This window comes from Pleurodeles waltl, chromosome 8 (genome assembly GCF_031143425.1).
Source record: "Pleurodeles waltl isolate 20211129_DDA chromosome 8, aPleWal1.hap1.20221129, whole genome shotgun sequence".
Taxonomy (NCBI): domain Eukaryota; kingdom Metazoa; phylum Chordata; class Amphibia; order Caudata; family Salamandridae; genus Pleurodeles; species Pleurodeles waltl.
This window is the reverse complement of record NC_090447.1, coordinates 1,191,005,091-1,191,018,787: the sequence shown is the minus strand read 5'-3', so window position 1 is coordinate 1,191,018,787 and position 13,697 is coordinate 1,191,005,091. Positions and strand designations below refer to the sequence as shown.

At 43.9% G+C, this 13,697-nt stretch overlaps 1 protein-coding gene across 3 annotated transcripts in view; it reads right to left on the bottom strand.

Moving 5' to 3' along the window:
• LOC138250505 (serine/threonine-protein kinase Nek3-like) overlaps positions 1–13,697 on the bottom strand; it is a 207,677-nt gene that overhangs the window by 76,303 nt on the left and 117,677 nt on the right. For all 3 annotated transcript variants that reach the window (XM_069205449.1, XM_069205448.1, XM_069205450.1), the window contains exons 9-10: positions 9,103–9,303; positions 6,240–6,291 (exon numbers count right to left, since the gene is read on the bottom strand). In XM_069205449.1, coding sequence (XP_069061550.1) covers positions 6,240–6,291; positions 9,103–9,303 — 253 coding nt within the window. The remainder of the gene's footprint in view (positions 1–6,239; positions 6,292–9,102; positions 9,304–13,697) is intronic.

Here is a 13,697-nt window from a genome sequence, read left to right as displayed (position 1 = left end):
ATAATAACATAGTCAGCTTAGCTGAAAGTTGTTTTTGAGATAAGTATTTGTTACTGGGCCAAGAGTCCAAGAATTTCAATACTATATTCACATCCCAAAGCACAGAATATTTAGCTTGAGGAGGGTTCGAAAATCTGATACCCCTCAACAGCTTACATACTAGTGGATGTTCACCTACCTGCTTGCCATCAATAGGTGTATGACCCGAAGAGATTGCCGATCTAAAATTATTTATTGTCCTATAGGCCAGGCCTGAAGAGGCTAACTCAGCCAAAAAATTGATAATCATATCAATACCTGAATCCAAGGGATTAAGACCTCTTCCATTGCACCAACTAACCCATCTACGCCATGCAGAAGCATATCTCTTGTGGGTACTATTTGCCCATGCTTGTTTGATATAACCTTCAGCCTGTTGCGAAATTCCTGGGGCTTTCCATCTTGACCTGAAACCCTCCAAGCCATCAGTGTTAGATTCCCCGATACAATCAAGGGATGTTGAAGGCCCTCCGGACTGAGCAAGAGGTCCTGACGAGGAGGGATGAGCAATGGCAGTGCACACGCTAATTGAAGAGCAATAGGGAACCACGGCTGAGACCTCCACAACGGCGTCACTAGGATCAGCTCTGCCTTCTGTCTCCGCACTTGAGCCAGGACTCTGGGTATCAAGAGAAACGGAGGGAATGCATAACTCCGGAACGAGTGCCAATTCTGTAGGAAGGCATCCGTCGCCATAGCCTGAGGATCCGGCCTCCAACTGAAAAATTTCGGGATCTGAGTGTTGAGGCGAGACGCGAAAAGGTCTATCTCGCAGCAACCCCATTCCTGGACAATCTGTTGAAAAATCAGTGGATCCAGCTTCCAATCGCTGTGATCCGTCAGATATCTGGAGTTCCAGTCTGCCACTATGTTCTGATCGCCCGGGAGATATTCCGCCATCACCACTAATCTGTGGTTCAAGCAATAATGCCAAACTTCCTTGGCTATCTCTGCCAGAATTCTGGATTTCGTCCCACCCAGCTTGTTTACATAGCGTACTGCCGAGATATTGTCCATTCTCAGAAGAATGCAACAGTCCGTCCTGCTCGGGGATAAACTCTTTATTGCAAAAGACCCCGCCAAAAGCTCTAAGCAATTTATGTGTAGATCTTTTTCTCTCGATGACCAACGACCTCCTGTCACCATCGAGCCGCAACGAGCTCCCCAGCCCTACTGGCTGGCGTCCGATTCTATGACAATTTCTGGGTGAGATCCGAAAATGGCCCTGCCATTCCATGCTTCCATGTGGTGAAGCCACCACTGAATCTCTTCTTTGACCTCTGAGGTCAGAGGAACCAGAACTGAGTAACTCAGACCCTGTCTTAAATATTGGATCTTCAGTCTCTGGAGAGCTCGATAATGCAGGGGTGCAGGAAAAATTGCTTGAATGGATGAGGCTAATAGTCCCACCAAACGAGCAATGTTCCTTAGAGAAATAGTCGGGCTGAGTAATGCCACTCTCAACTCTCTCTTGATGTTGAGAATTTTTGAAGCTGGAAGGATCAATAGGGAGAGGATGGAATCTATCTTGAAACCTAGAAACTCTATAGTTTGGGAGGGTTTCAACAATGACTTCTGCGCATTGATAAGGAAACCTAATTCCTGTAATAGAGTGACTGTCCAATTCAGATGCGTCAGTAACGTCAAGGAATCCTACTCCATCAATAAGATGTCGTCCAGATATATGATAAGACGAACACCTTTGGTTCTCAACCATTCCACCACTGGTCTCAAGAGTTTTGTGAAGCATCATGGGACCGAGGATAGGACGAACGGGAGAGCCGTGAATTCCATGCAATGACCTTTCCACTGGAATTGAAGAAACTTCCTGTGAGGAGCAAAAATCGGGATTAAAAGGTATGCGTCCTTTAGGTCTAATCGAACCATCCAATCCCCCTCTAAAAGGATGTCTCGCAACATGTGAATCCCTTCCATCTTGAAGTGTCTGTACACAATCCAAGAATTGAAATCTTTCAGATTTAATACTAACCGGTAACCACCTCCTTTTTTGTCTACCACAAAAATAGGATTGCAGAACCCGGTAGGATGAGGGGTTGAATAAATTACTGCACCTTTGTCTAGTAACGCTTGTACTTCTAGATCTATAAAACTCTGACTTGATAGGGAAAAAATCATATTTACCGGGGGAGTTTGCTGAAAAGGAGTGTTGATGAACTCCAGGTGAAAACCTGACACGGTCTGAATAACCCAAGGATCCCCCGAGATTTCTCTCCACTTGTGTACAAACAGGCTCACTCTTCCCCCAAGAATAACATGTGAATGGAGAATAAGTCTTACCGGTAAAGGAGGCGTCTTGGATAGCTCCTTGCTGACTTCTGCGGTATCCCCTGCGGAACCTGGCCCTTCCTCCACGGGGGCGTGAGGGATAGAACGTGGAGTCTGTTTGATCTCCGGACCAGTTACCTCTACCCCTCGGGTAGTAATTTTGGGGACTGACAAAACCACCTCGGCCGGGCATTCGTCCGCCGTAACGCCCAGCCCTTATAAAAAGGCCTCTTCTAAATACTTTTTTAAGGGACAGTTGCGCCTTATCCAAGGTCGAAAAGGTAGAGCAAAATTTGGCAGTTCCTTAATGAAGGATGACCCAAATAGAAGACCTTCAGCTGCCGGTCCCGCTTCTGATGAAGCTAAGTCTACAAGTTTAGGATCCATTCGCATTAGTATGGATTTTCTGCGCTCAGTGGAAATAGCGCAGTTTGTGTTGCCCAAAAGGCATACTGCTCTCTGAGCCCAGCCCAAAAGAACGTCAGTGTTCACCGGTGTGCCCGACTCCTTGGAAGCGATAGCTAAATCTAAGATTTTTGTCAATGGACCTGACATATCTAGCAGTTTGTCTTGACAGAGGTGCCAAGATCTGTCTAGACCCTTCTTTGGGTCTTTCGCGTATTTTTTCAAAAAGGTAATCATAGTGGGGTCAATTTCAGGAGTTTCTGCCACATTATTATCTAGTTCCGGTCTGGGACATTCCGCCCTGAGTCTGGAGCGCCCCTCTTTATCAAAGCTTTTCCTTAAGTTTGCGTGCACATAGAGTGCTACCTCAGGTGCTGGCAGCCAACTCGAGGATCTAGGATGTATGATCTCGGAGGGGTCAAAATCTAAAAATTGAGGTGTTGTGGGAAGAATTTTAGATTTTTTACTGAGAGTTGGAGCGGTAATGTCGTCCGAATCTGGATCATCAGAATCCTCCGAAGAAGAGGAATCCCGATGAGAGCTATAATTGTGCTCTGCGCTCCTTTTCCTGCGCAATTTGTCAAACAAGTCCGCATGTAATTCTCCTGAAGGGGTCTCCTGTGAGACGTTCTTAGATTTAGATTTGCATTTTGTCGGTACTGGCGTAGCCGTCTCTTCAGGGATGAGGGGGGGGGGGTTGCCAGTCATCCAACCCTGAGATTGGGCATATTCTAACAATTGCCCAGAAAAAGGGCCAAGTGCTCTTACAAGAGCATCATTAACTGACTGTTGCACCCTGGAGTCTAGTGCCTCAACCAAATTCACCTCCAGTTGGTTGTCAGTATCATCAGGGTAGTACCTTGCATCCTGGTCACTCCATTGAGCCATTATAATTCTTAATAGGACCAGTATAGTCAGTAAGTATATAAAGGGGGAGTGAAAAAAACCCAGCAGGCACTTTAGAATGTATAAATATATATATATAAACCCACCAGTAAGATGAAAATATATATATATATATATATATACACACTAATATACTTCTATACAAATATATAAAATATATATGGATGTGGAGGAAGTTGCCTGCAACAAAATTTCACTCTAGGCCCAGCCTAATAATAATTTTACTACCCAGCAGGGTTTTTTCCCAACCAGGTGTCAGGGAGGAGTTGAATTCCTGTCACGAGGCAAGCTCCGATGCCTCGCGCGCTGCACAAATACGAACCGATCTCAATGAAAGGGAATTGGGAATGAGATCGGTTCGCAGAGGGCGCGCGCGCTTGGCAACCTCGGTTGCCAGTGAAAACAGACTACGCGCTAAGCGCATAGCACTCTCCCACTTCTCTACACAATAAAATCAATAAAATGTAATTAACTCGGCGGGAAGCCGAAAACGCACACAAAACGATCTACAAGGCGCGCAGAATTGCGTCGCCTGCACAAATTTACAAAGTTAACCCTATTAATACGGTTATCGAGCATGTAAAATAGAATAAAGTGAAAAGTTACTTATCTGCTGTGAAGCAGCAAAGAAAGAGGATATGACGTTTGAGGTTATGGCTTTTATGGACTAAGGTCACAGTCTGTGATTGGTACATGTGATTTATACACTAGAGCATCTTGGGAGATGAAGTTTTTTGTTTACGTTGTTTTAATTGGCTGCTGTGAATTTTCAGTAAAGAAAGAGAAAGCATAATCCGAGCCTCCGGTCCTGATATAGAATTAGCAACTTGACTGAAGGTTGTTTCTTTTTTTTTTTTTTTACTTTCCTAATTTTTTAGGGGGGCATGCTTCACCTTGAATATCTTTGCAGGGTAAGTTCCAGAGCGGTCATGGCCAACTGCAAACTGTATGCCACCCCGTGATTTGAAATGACACAGGTATGACTAAGCGCCAAACCTATACTCGTCGATAATTCCCCCAGTTACATTGTTAGTATGACAGCTGGTTTACCAAAATCAGAATTGATGCCATACTTTGAATTCAAATCTCAATTTTCAAAATCATCTGAGGACATAAATATCAAATCCCTCACAATATCCCATGTTCACATATATGGTAAACAAAACCAGTACTGTAAATGATATACGCCCTAAAAGAGACCCTGGACCTAGTCCTGGCTTAGATTTAGTTGCATACAATAAGATATTGGTCAAAATGAAGTTTACCCAACAATGTGCTAGGCCACCAAAAACAGTAAATGTGACTGCATGGCCAAAAATGCATTTAGGGGGTCATTCTGACCCCGGCGGTCAGAGACCGCCGGGGCCAGGGTCGGCGGGAGCACCGCCGACAGGCCGGCGGTGCCCCGTAGGGCATTCTGACCGCGGCAGTTCGGCCGCGGTCAGATGCGGAAAACCGGCGGTCTCCCGCCGGTTTTCCGCTGCCCTTGTGAATCCTCCATGGCGGCGGAGCGCGCTCCGCCGCCATGGGGATTCTGACACCCCCTACCGCCATCCTGTTCCTGGCGGTTCTCCCGCCAGGAACAGGATGGCAGTAGGGGGTGACGCGGGGCCCCTGCAGTGCCCATGCCAATGGCATGGGCACTGCAGGGGCCCTTGTAAGAGGGCCCCACTTTGTATTTCAGTGTCTGCTATGCAGACACTGAAATACGCGACGGGTGCCACTGCACCCGTCGCACCTTCACACTCCGCCGGCTCAATTCTGAGCCGGCGTCCTCGTGGGAAGGATGATTTGCCCTGGGCTGGCGGGCGGCCTTTTGGCGGTCGCCCGCCAGCCCAGGGCAAATCCCAAAATACCCTCAGCGGTCTTTCGACCGTGGAGCGGTATTTTGGTGGGGGAAGTCTGGCGGGCAGCCTCTGCCGCCTGCCAGACTCAGAATCACCCCCATAATGTTGGAAGACTTTATGCATTGCTTCATACAATGCCTCCTAATAATTACAACATTCCCTATACAAAATAAAATGTATAATATTAAAAAGTCCATAAAAGGTTCTTTCTTCTAGTATTACATTGTTTTAATGATAAACATTTGAATTAAGCAAATGATAGGTTATCTAAAATGTCCATGTGATGTTGTTTTGCTTCTTTCGTTGAATTACCTGGAATGTCTGTGAATATAAATAGCAGACCCTGACAGCCTCTATTTAATCAAAAACATATCTCCAAATCTGAACCTACACTAGCATCTTTGAACTTATTTTGGAAGCTAAATAAAATATATCATAACATACAAAATATATATTTGTTTACAGCACAATGTGCATTGGTTGAAATGTAAAATATGAAATAGAAGAGTGACTGAATTCCTCAATAGCCTCCACAAATGCCCCCTTCCCTTTTGTCGGACACAGTGAAAGGCTTCTATTTTAGAGAATGGTAGAGTACTGTACAGGTTGCTATAAGAAACCACAAATAACGAAGAGAAAGAAGACAACTTTATAAAATGCAAATAATGTGATGTAAATAGTGAAGAAGTGTATATAAAAATGGCATTAAACCTTTGAAATGATCTAATGTGAAACTTAATTATCTTTGTGAGTTACCTGAAGATCCTTCCGGCTCTTTTCCCAAATTTTCTTGAATATCAGACAATGCCTCAAAATGAAAAACACAGAGAAACCTGAGCCACAAATCACTAACATAAATAATGGCAAACTAATGAACTATAACACGTAGTTTATATAAAAATGTTTTTCAAGGTGTCCTCTTCAGTTCAGTTTCTGATTACGACCTTGGCGGAGAGGATTACTCCTTCCAAATGTGCCGTATATTCCATATGCCGTATTACAAATTCCATTGTATCCTATGGAACTTGTAATACGGAGGACAGGATATCCGTCACATTTAGGACAGAGTAATGCCCTCCGACAAGGTCGTAATCTGGCCCTAAATGTTTTAGGCAAATTCATCTGAAAAGTTAATGCTTGTGAGATATTCCATCTAAAGGTCCAGAAGGAAAGAAAACAAATACAGTTAAATGTCCATATTGTATAGCGCTCTGTTGCTCTCCACCTAGGTTTGCACTGATCAATCAATACAATATAGCAAAATTTCAGTGCAATGTAGGGATGACAACTACAACATAATACAATTATGGCATGCAATGTCCACGCACTTTTCTTATGACAGTCTTGCTGGGACTATTAGTCATCTTTAAGACAACTGCAACACTACTTAATGATAATAATGCATTACATTTAATATCTGAACCCATGAGAGCCATCATGGAGTGTAAACAGCATCTCTCTGAGCACAATAGCAAATAGAATTAATGAAACAACTTAACTTTTTTCATAATCCTGTCATATGAACTATGTGACTGTATTTGTTGAGACATTAACAATGTAACATTTAAGATTGTCTGATTTGTTTAGTTCACTTCTGCTTTTCAAGATACAAAACATAATGCACCACAAACTTGAATTTAAAAAGTCTTACAGGTGATTTAGCTCGCTCATAATACATTAAAATGTTAAATATTTTGCAATATGCACTTTGTGTATCATAATGGTTTCTTTTGATTTTCACAGTGCAGGCTACTTCTATTGTCTGCATATCTGCACCTGGAAGATTACATACTTTAATGGGAGGTGGCTGTGTGTGGTGATCATGGCAGTGGGCAAAATCACCCCTGCAGAATCCAAACAAGGATTGACAAGGCCAACAGGTCTTGATTTTTGTCTATGTACACCTATATGAAACAGCATAAGTGGAGACAAAAGCAGCATACATGGAATGATGCATTGTTCAAATGTTAGAGTAAAAGGACAGCATTGTTTGCTAAATGTTTTACTGTTATCTGTAATTCCTTGTACATACGAAAACTAGCAGATAAATAGAGAGTGAACAGGTACCAAATGTTGTTATATTAAGTCACACTTATTTATATGGCACTCATTTTTCAATAGTTGGGCTTCACAGTGCCAGAATGTGCAGTACAGGGCATCAGCAGTGCAAGTTTCCCTCAGACACACACAGGTGTGTACATGAGCCTACGTACACGTTTTGTCTGTGTGAAAGGAACCCTGTATATCTATTGGTTAGTGTGCGGACATAAAGTAGTTCAGCTACCTTGTTCTTTCTGCAGGCTTGCATGTGTCCCTCTTAGTGCATGCACTCAACAGAGAACAATCCTATTGGCTTTGTTGGTACTTGTCACGACATGCCAGAAGAGGACACGCCTTTAGGGACATCAGGCGCATCTGACATGTGGTGCACTGTGCTGCAGCCCTGTGTGCTAGACATGTGCCTGAGATGATAATTACAGCCCTAATGGTTTTCAGATAAGTTTCTGAATCAACCCTAACTCTACTAATCTTTCACAGCTATGCAAGACATATAAAGACCTCTGCAACTTTCATCCCACAATCCAGATATGTCTCACACAGGGCTGCTTTACTTTAGACCTATGGTCTACAAATGGTGGACTCACATATGAATAGCTCTGCAACTAACTCATCCTCAGCACCATCAGCCCATTATTGATTGGTGCAGCTGATATGTGCTTTACTATTAATCAGCCCTCTACACTACTGTCAAATGCATGACTAAAATGTGACAGACTCGTCCACATTGCCTTTCAGATCCAAGCTTCATCTTCACAGAGTGTGCCTGGCATGTGATTCCCCCTACATACTTCAGCCATTATTAACATCCATCGTTGAAATGACTTTCTCACCTCAGCAAACCAAAGAAAAGATGTTCCTCCCCAATGGAATTTCATTTCGTTGATGCACCACAACATTATGACACGACTTGTGCTAACTATGAAATGGCAAAATTTAAAAAGCTATAAACAAGAGTTACAATCACCCAATGGCTGATAGATGTGATATGCAACACAGCTGGCAAATGGTTGATCTGAAAATATTAATAACAACGCCGGAACATCTTTTGCTGTATAAATTATATGAGCACTGTGGGACAATTAAAGACCGGTTTTAAAAGATATTGCAATTCTCCTCAAGGTCCACTAACATCATAAGGTGACTCAAATATAGGCATTATTTCTTTAAATGGTAGGGGAACTCCATGCTAACATGCAAAATACTTAAAATGTGAAGCTGGTGGTAAGTATTACATAAAGGGTATTTAAAGATCACATTAAAGTCTCCTGATTTAAAGTATGCGTATATCACACTGCTAGTAAGTTATATCATAATTAATTAACACTAGCAGTGAATGTCTCATCACCTTCATCAGGGCAATGAAGCACAATCCCTTTGAATCATCTGGTAGAAATGGTAAGGCAACAACTAATCCATGGCTTTGTGCTGAAACTTCACAGCTGTTGAGGGCAAAGATAAAATGTTTGTGGCCTCACTTTTGAAGTGTTCCACATACATTATTCTCATCCAAAAGAAATCACACTATGATGGGCAGATTTCTGTTGGGGACAGTACCTACCTCCAGTGGTAAACATGTTTTAATATGTTTTGCTAAACTGGGTCGGGCAAGAAGCGTGGTTGCCGACGGGCGGATCTTTGGGTTTTTCTGAAACATTTGCTTTATTAGATAGTGGAGCTCATAGGAGTATTGTGATGGAAGCGGACTGTAAGATCCTTGGCATATTTTACGAATGAGGATCTTCCAACTAGTTGCCTGAAACTGAAACAAAAGAGAGAGAATATGTATTATTGTTTTTAACACCAGTTAAGAAGTATTTTGCAAAATGCTGATAATTCATGTGCAGCATAGTGCATGTGAAGGAATACAGCAGATAAAGGGCAAAAACAGATACCGAACTTTACCCAACTACTTTGTTTCACTCTTTATAGTAGTGAGAAAAATGGTGCATGTTAAATGGTATCAAAGAGAACATGATGAACATGGAGAACATTGCATGAACAAAATGCTTGTATTTTTTTTTTAATCTGTTTATCCCCTTCGCTGCCAGGCCTTTTCCCCCTCCTGTGCCAGGCCCTTTTTTGCCTATTTGGGGCAGTTCGCGCTTAGGCCCTCATAACTTTTTGTCCACATAAGCTAACCAAGCCAAATTTGCGTCCTTTTTTTCCAACATCCTAGGGATTCTAAAGGTACCCAGACTTTGTGGGTTCCCCTGAAGGAGGCCAAGAAATTGGCCAAAATACAGTGAAAATTTCGTTTTTTTCAAAAAAATTGGAAAAAGGGGCTGCAGAAGAAGGCTTGTGGTTTTTCCCCTGAAAATGGCATCAACAAAGGGTCTGCGGTGCTAAACTCAGCAGCTTCCCAGCTTTCAGGAACAGGCAGACTTGAATCCGAAAACCCAATTTTTCAACACAATTTTGGCATTTTACTGGGGCATACCCCATTTGTGCAATTTTTTGTGCTTTCAGTCTCCTTCCAGTCAGTGACAGGAATGGTCATGAAACCAATGCTGGATCCCAGAAACCTAAACATTTCTGAAAAGTAGACAAAATTCTGAATTCAGCAAGGGGTCATTTGTGTAGATCCTACAAGGGTTTCCTACAGAAAATAACAGCTGAAAAAGAAAAATATTGAAATTGAGGTGAAAAAACCATCAATTTTTCTCTACGTTTTACTCTGTAACTTTTCCCTGCAATGTCAGATTATCGAAAGCAATATACCGTTACGTCTGCTGGACTCCTCTGGTTGCGGGGATATATAGGGTTTGTAGGTTCATCAAGAACCCGAGGAACCCAGAGCCAATAAATGAGCTGCACCCTGCAGTGCGTTTTCATTCTATACCGGGTATACAGCAATTCATTTGCTGAAATATAAGGAGTAAAAAATTGCTATCAAGAAAACCTTTGCATTTCCAAAAAGGGCCCAAGATAAGGTGTTGAGGAGCAGTGGTTATTTGCACATCTCTGAATTCCGGGGTGACCATAGTAGCACGTGAATTACAGGGAATTTCTCAAATAGATGTCTTTTTTACACACACTCCTATATTTGGAAGGAAAAAATGTAGAGAAAGACAAGGGGCAATAGTACTTGTTTTGCTAATCTATGTTCCCCCAAGTCTCCCGATAAAAATGGTACCTCACTTGTGTGGGTAGGCCTAGCACCCGCGACAGGATATGCCCCAAAACACAACGTGGACACATCACAGAAAACAGAGCTGTTTTTAGCAAAGTGACTACCTGTAGATTTTGGCCTCTAGCTCAGCCGCCACCTAGGGAAACCTACCAAACCTGTGCATTTCTGAAAACTAGAGACCTAGGGGAATCCAAGGAGGGGTGACTTGTGTGGCTCGGACCAGGTTCTGTTACCCAGAATCCTTTGCAAACCTCAAAATTTGGCTAAAAAAACACATGTTCCTCACATTTCTGTGGCAGAAAGTTCTGGAATCTGAGAGGAGCCACAAATTTCCTTCCACCCAGCGTTCCCCCACGTCTCCCGATAAAAATGATACCTCACTTGTGTGGGTAGGCCTAGCACCCGCAACAGGATATGCCCCAAAACACAACGTGGACACATCACAGAAAACAGAGCTGTTTTTAGCAAAGTGACTACCTGTAGATTTTGGCCTCTAGCTCACCCGTCACCTAGGGAAACCTACCAAACCTGTGCATTTCTGAAAACTAGAGACCTAGGGGAATCCAAGGAGGGGTGACTTGTGTGGCTCGGACCAGGTTCTGTTACCCAGAATCCATTGCAAACCTCAAAATTTGGCTAAAAAAACACATGTTCCTCACATTTCTGTGGCAGAAAGTTCTGGAATCTGAGAGGAGCCACAAATTTCCTTCCACCCAGCGTTCCCCCACGTCTCCCGATAAAAATGATACCTCACTTGTGTGGGTAGGCCTAGCGCCCGCGACAGGATATGCCCCAAAACACAACGTGGACATATCACAGAAAACAGAGCTGTTTTTAGCAAAGTGACTACCTGTAGATTTTGGCCTCTAGCTCAGCCGCCACCTAGGGAAACCTACCAAACCTGTGCATTTCTGAAAACTAGAGACCTAGGGGAATCCAAGGAGGGGTGACTTGTGGGGCTCGGACCAGGTTCTGTTACCCAGAATCCTTTGCAAACCTCAAAATTTGGCTAAAAAAACACATGTTCCTCACATTTCTGTGGCAGAAAGTTCTGGAATCTGAGAGGAGCCACAAATTTCCTTCCACCCAGCGTTCCCCCACGTCTCCCGATAAAAATGATACCTCACTTGTGTGGGTAGGCCAAAGCGCCCGCGACAGGATATGCCCCAAAACACAACGTGGACATATCACAGAAAACAGAGCTGTTTTTAGCAAAGTGACTACCTGTAGATTTTGGCCTCTAGCTCAGCCGCCACCTAGGGGAACCTACCAAACCTGTGCATTTCTGAAAACTAGAGACCTAGGGGAATCCAAGGAGGGGTGACTTGTGGGGCTCGGACCAGGTTCTGTTACCCAGAATCCTTTGCAAACCTCAAAATTTGGCTAAAAAAACACATGTTCCTCACATTTCTGTGGCAGAAAGTTCTGGAATCTGAGAGGAGCCACAAATTTCCTTCCACCCAGCGTTCCCCCACGTCTCCCGATAAAAATGATACCTCACTTGTGTGGGTAGGCCAAAGCGCCCGCGACAGGATATGCCCCAAAACACAACGTGGACATATCACAGAAAACAGAGCTGTTTTTAGCAAAGTGACTACCTGTAGATTTTGGCCTCTAGCTCAGCCGCCACCTAGGGGAACCTACCAAACCTGTGCATTTCTGAAAACTAGAGACCTAGGGGAATCCAAGGAGGGGTGACTTGCGGGGCTCGGACCAGGTTCTGTTACCCAGAATCCTTTGCAAACCTCAAAATTTGGCTAAAAAAACACATGTTCCTCACATTTCTGTGGCAGAAAGTTCTGGAATCTGAGAGGAGCCACAAATTTCCTTCCACCCAGGGTTCCCCCACGTCTCCCGATAAAAATGATACCTCACTTGTGTGGGTAGGCCTAGCGCCCGCGACAGGATATGCCCCAAAACACAACGTGGACATATCACAGAAAACAGAGCTGTTTTTAGCAAAGTGACTAACTGTAGATTTTGGCCTCTAGCTCAGCCGCCACCTAGGGAAACCTACCAAACCTGTGCATTTCTGAAAACTAGAGACCTAGGGGAATCCAAGGAGGGGTGACTTGCGGGGCTCGGACCAGGTTCTGTTACCCAGAATCCTTTGCAAATCTCAAAATTTGGCTAAAAAAACACATGTTCCTCACATTTCTGTGGCAGAAAGTTCTGGAATCTGAGAGGAGCCACAAATTTCCTTCCACCCAGCGTTCCCCCACGTCTCCCGATAAAAATGATACCTCACTTGTGTGGGTAGGCCTAGCGCCCGCGACAGGATATGCCCCAAAACACAACGTGGACATATCACAGAAAACAGAGCTGTTTTTAGCAAAGTGACTACCTGTAGATTTTGGCCTCTAGCTCAGCCGCCACCTAGGGAAACCTACCAAACCTGTGCATTTCTGAAAACTAGAGACCTAGGGGAATCCAAGGAGGGGTGACTTGCGGGGCTCGGACCAGGTTCTGTTACCCAGAATCCTTTGCAAACCTCAAAATTTGGCTAAAAAAACACATGTTCCTCACATTTCTGTGGCAGAAAGTTCTGGAATCTGAGAGGAGCCACAAATTTCCTTCCACCCAGCGTTCCCCCACGTCTCCCGATAAAAATGATACCTCACTTGTGTGGGTAGGCCTAGCGCCCGCGACAGGATATGCCCCAAAACACAACGTGGACATATCACAGAAAACAGAGCTGTTTTTAGCAAAGTGACTACCTGTAGATTTTGGCCTCTAGCTCAGCCGCCACCTAGGGAAACCTACCAAACCTGTGCATTTCTGAAAACTAGAGACCTAGGGGAATCCAAGGAGGGGTGACTTGCGGGGCTCGGACCAGGTTCTGTTACCCAGAATCCTTTGCAAATCTCAAAATTTGGCTAAAAAAACACATGTTCCTCACATTTCTGTGGCAGAAAGTTCTGGAATCTGAGAGGAGCCACAAATTTCCTTCCACCCAGCGTTCCCCCACGTCTCCCGATAAAAATGATACCTCACTTGCGTGGGTAGGCCTAGCGCCGGCGACA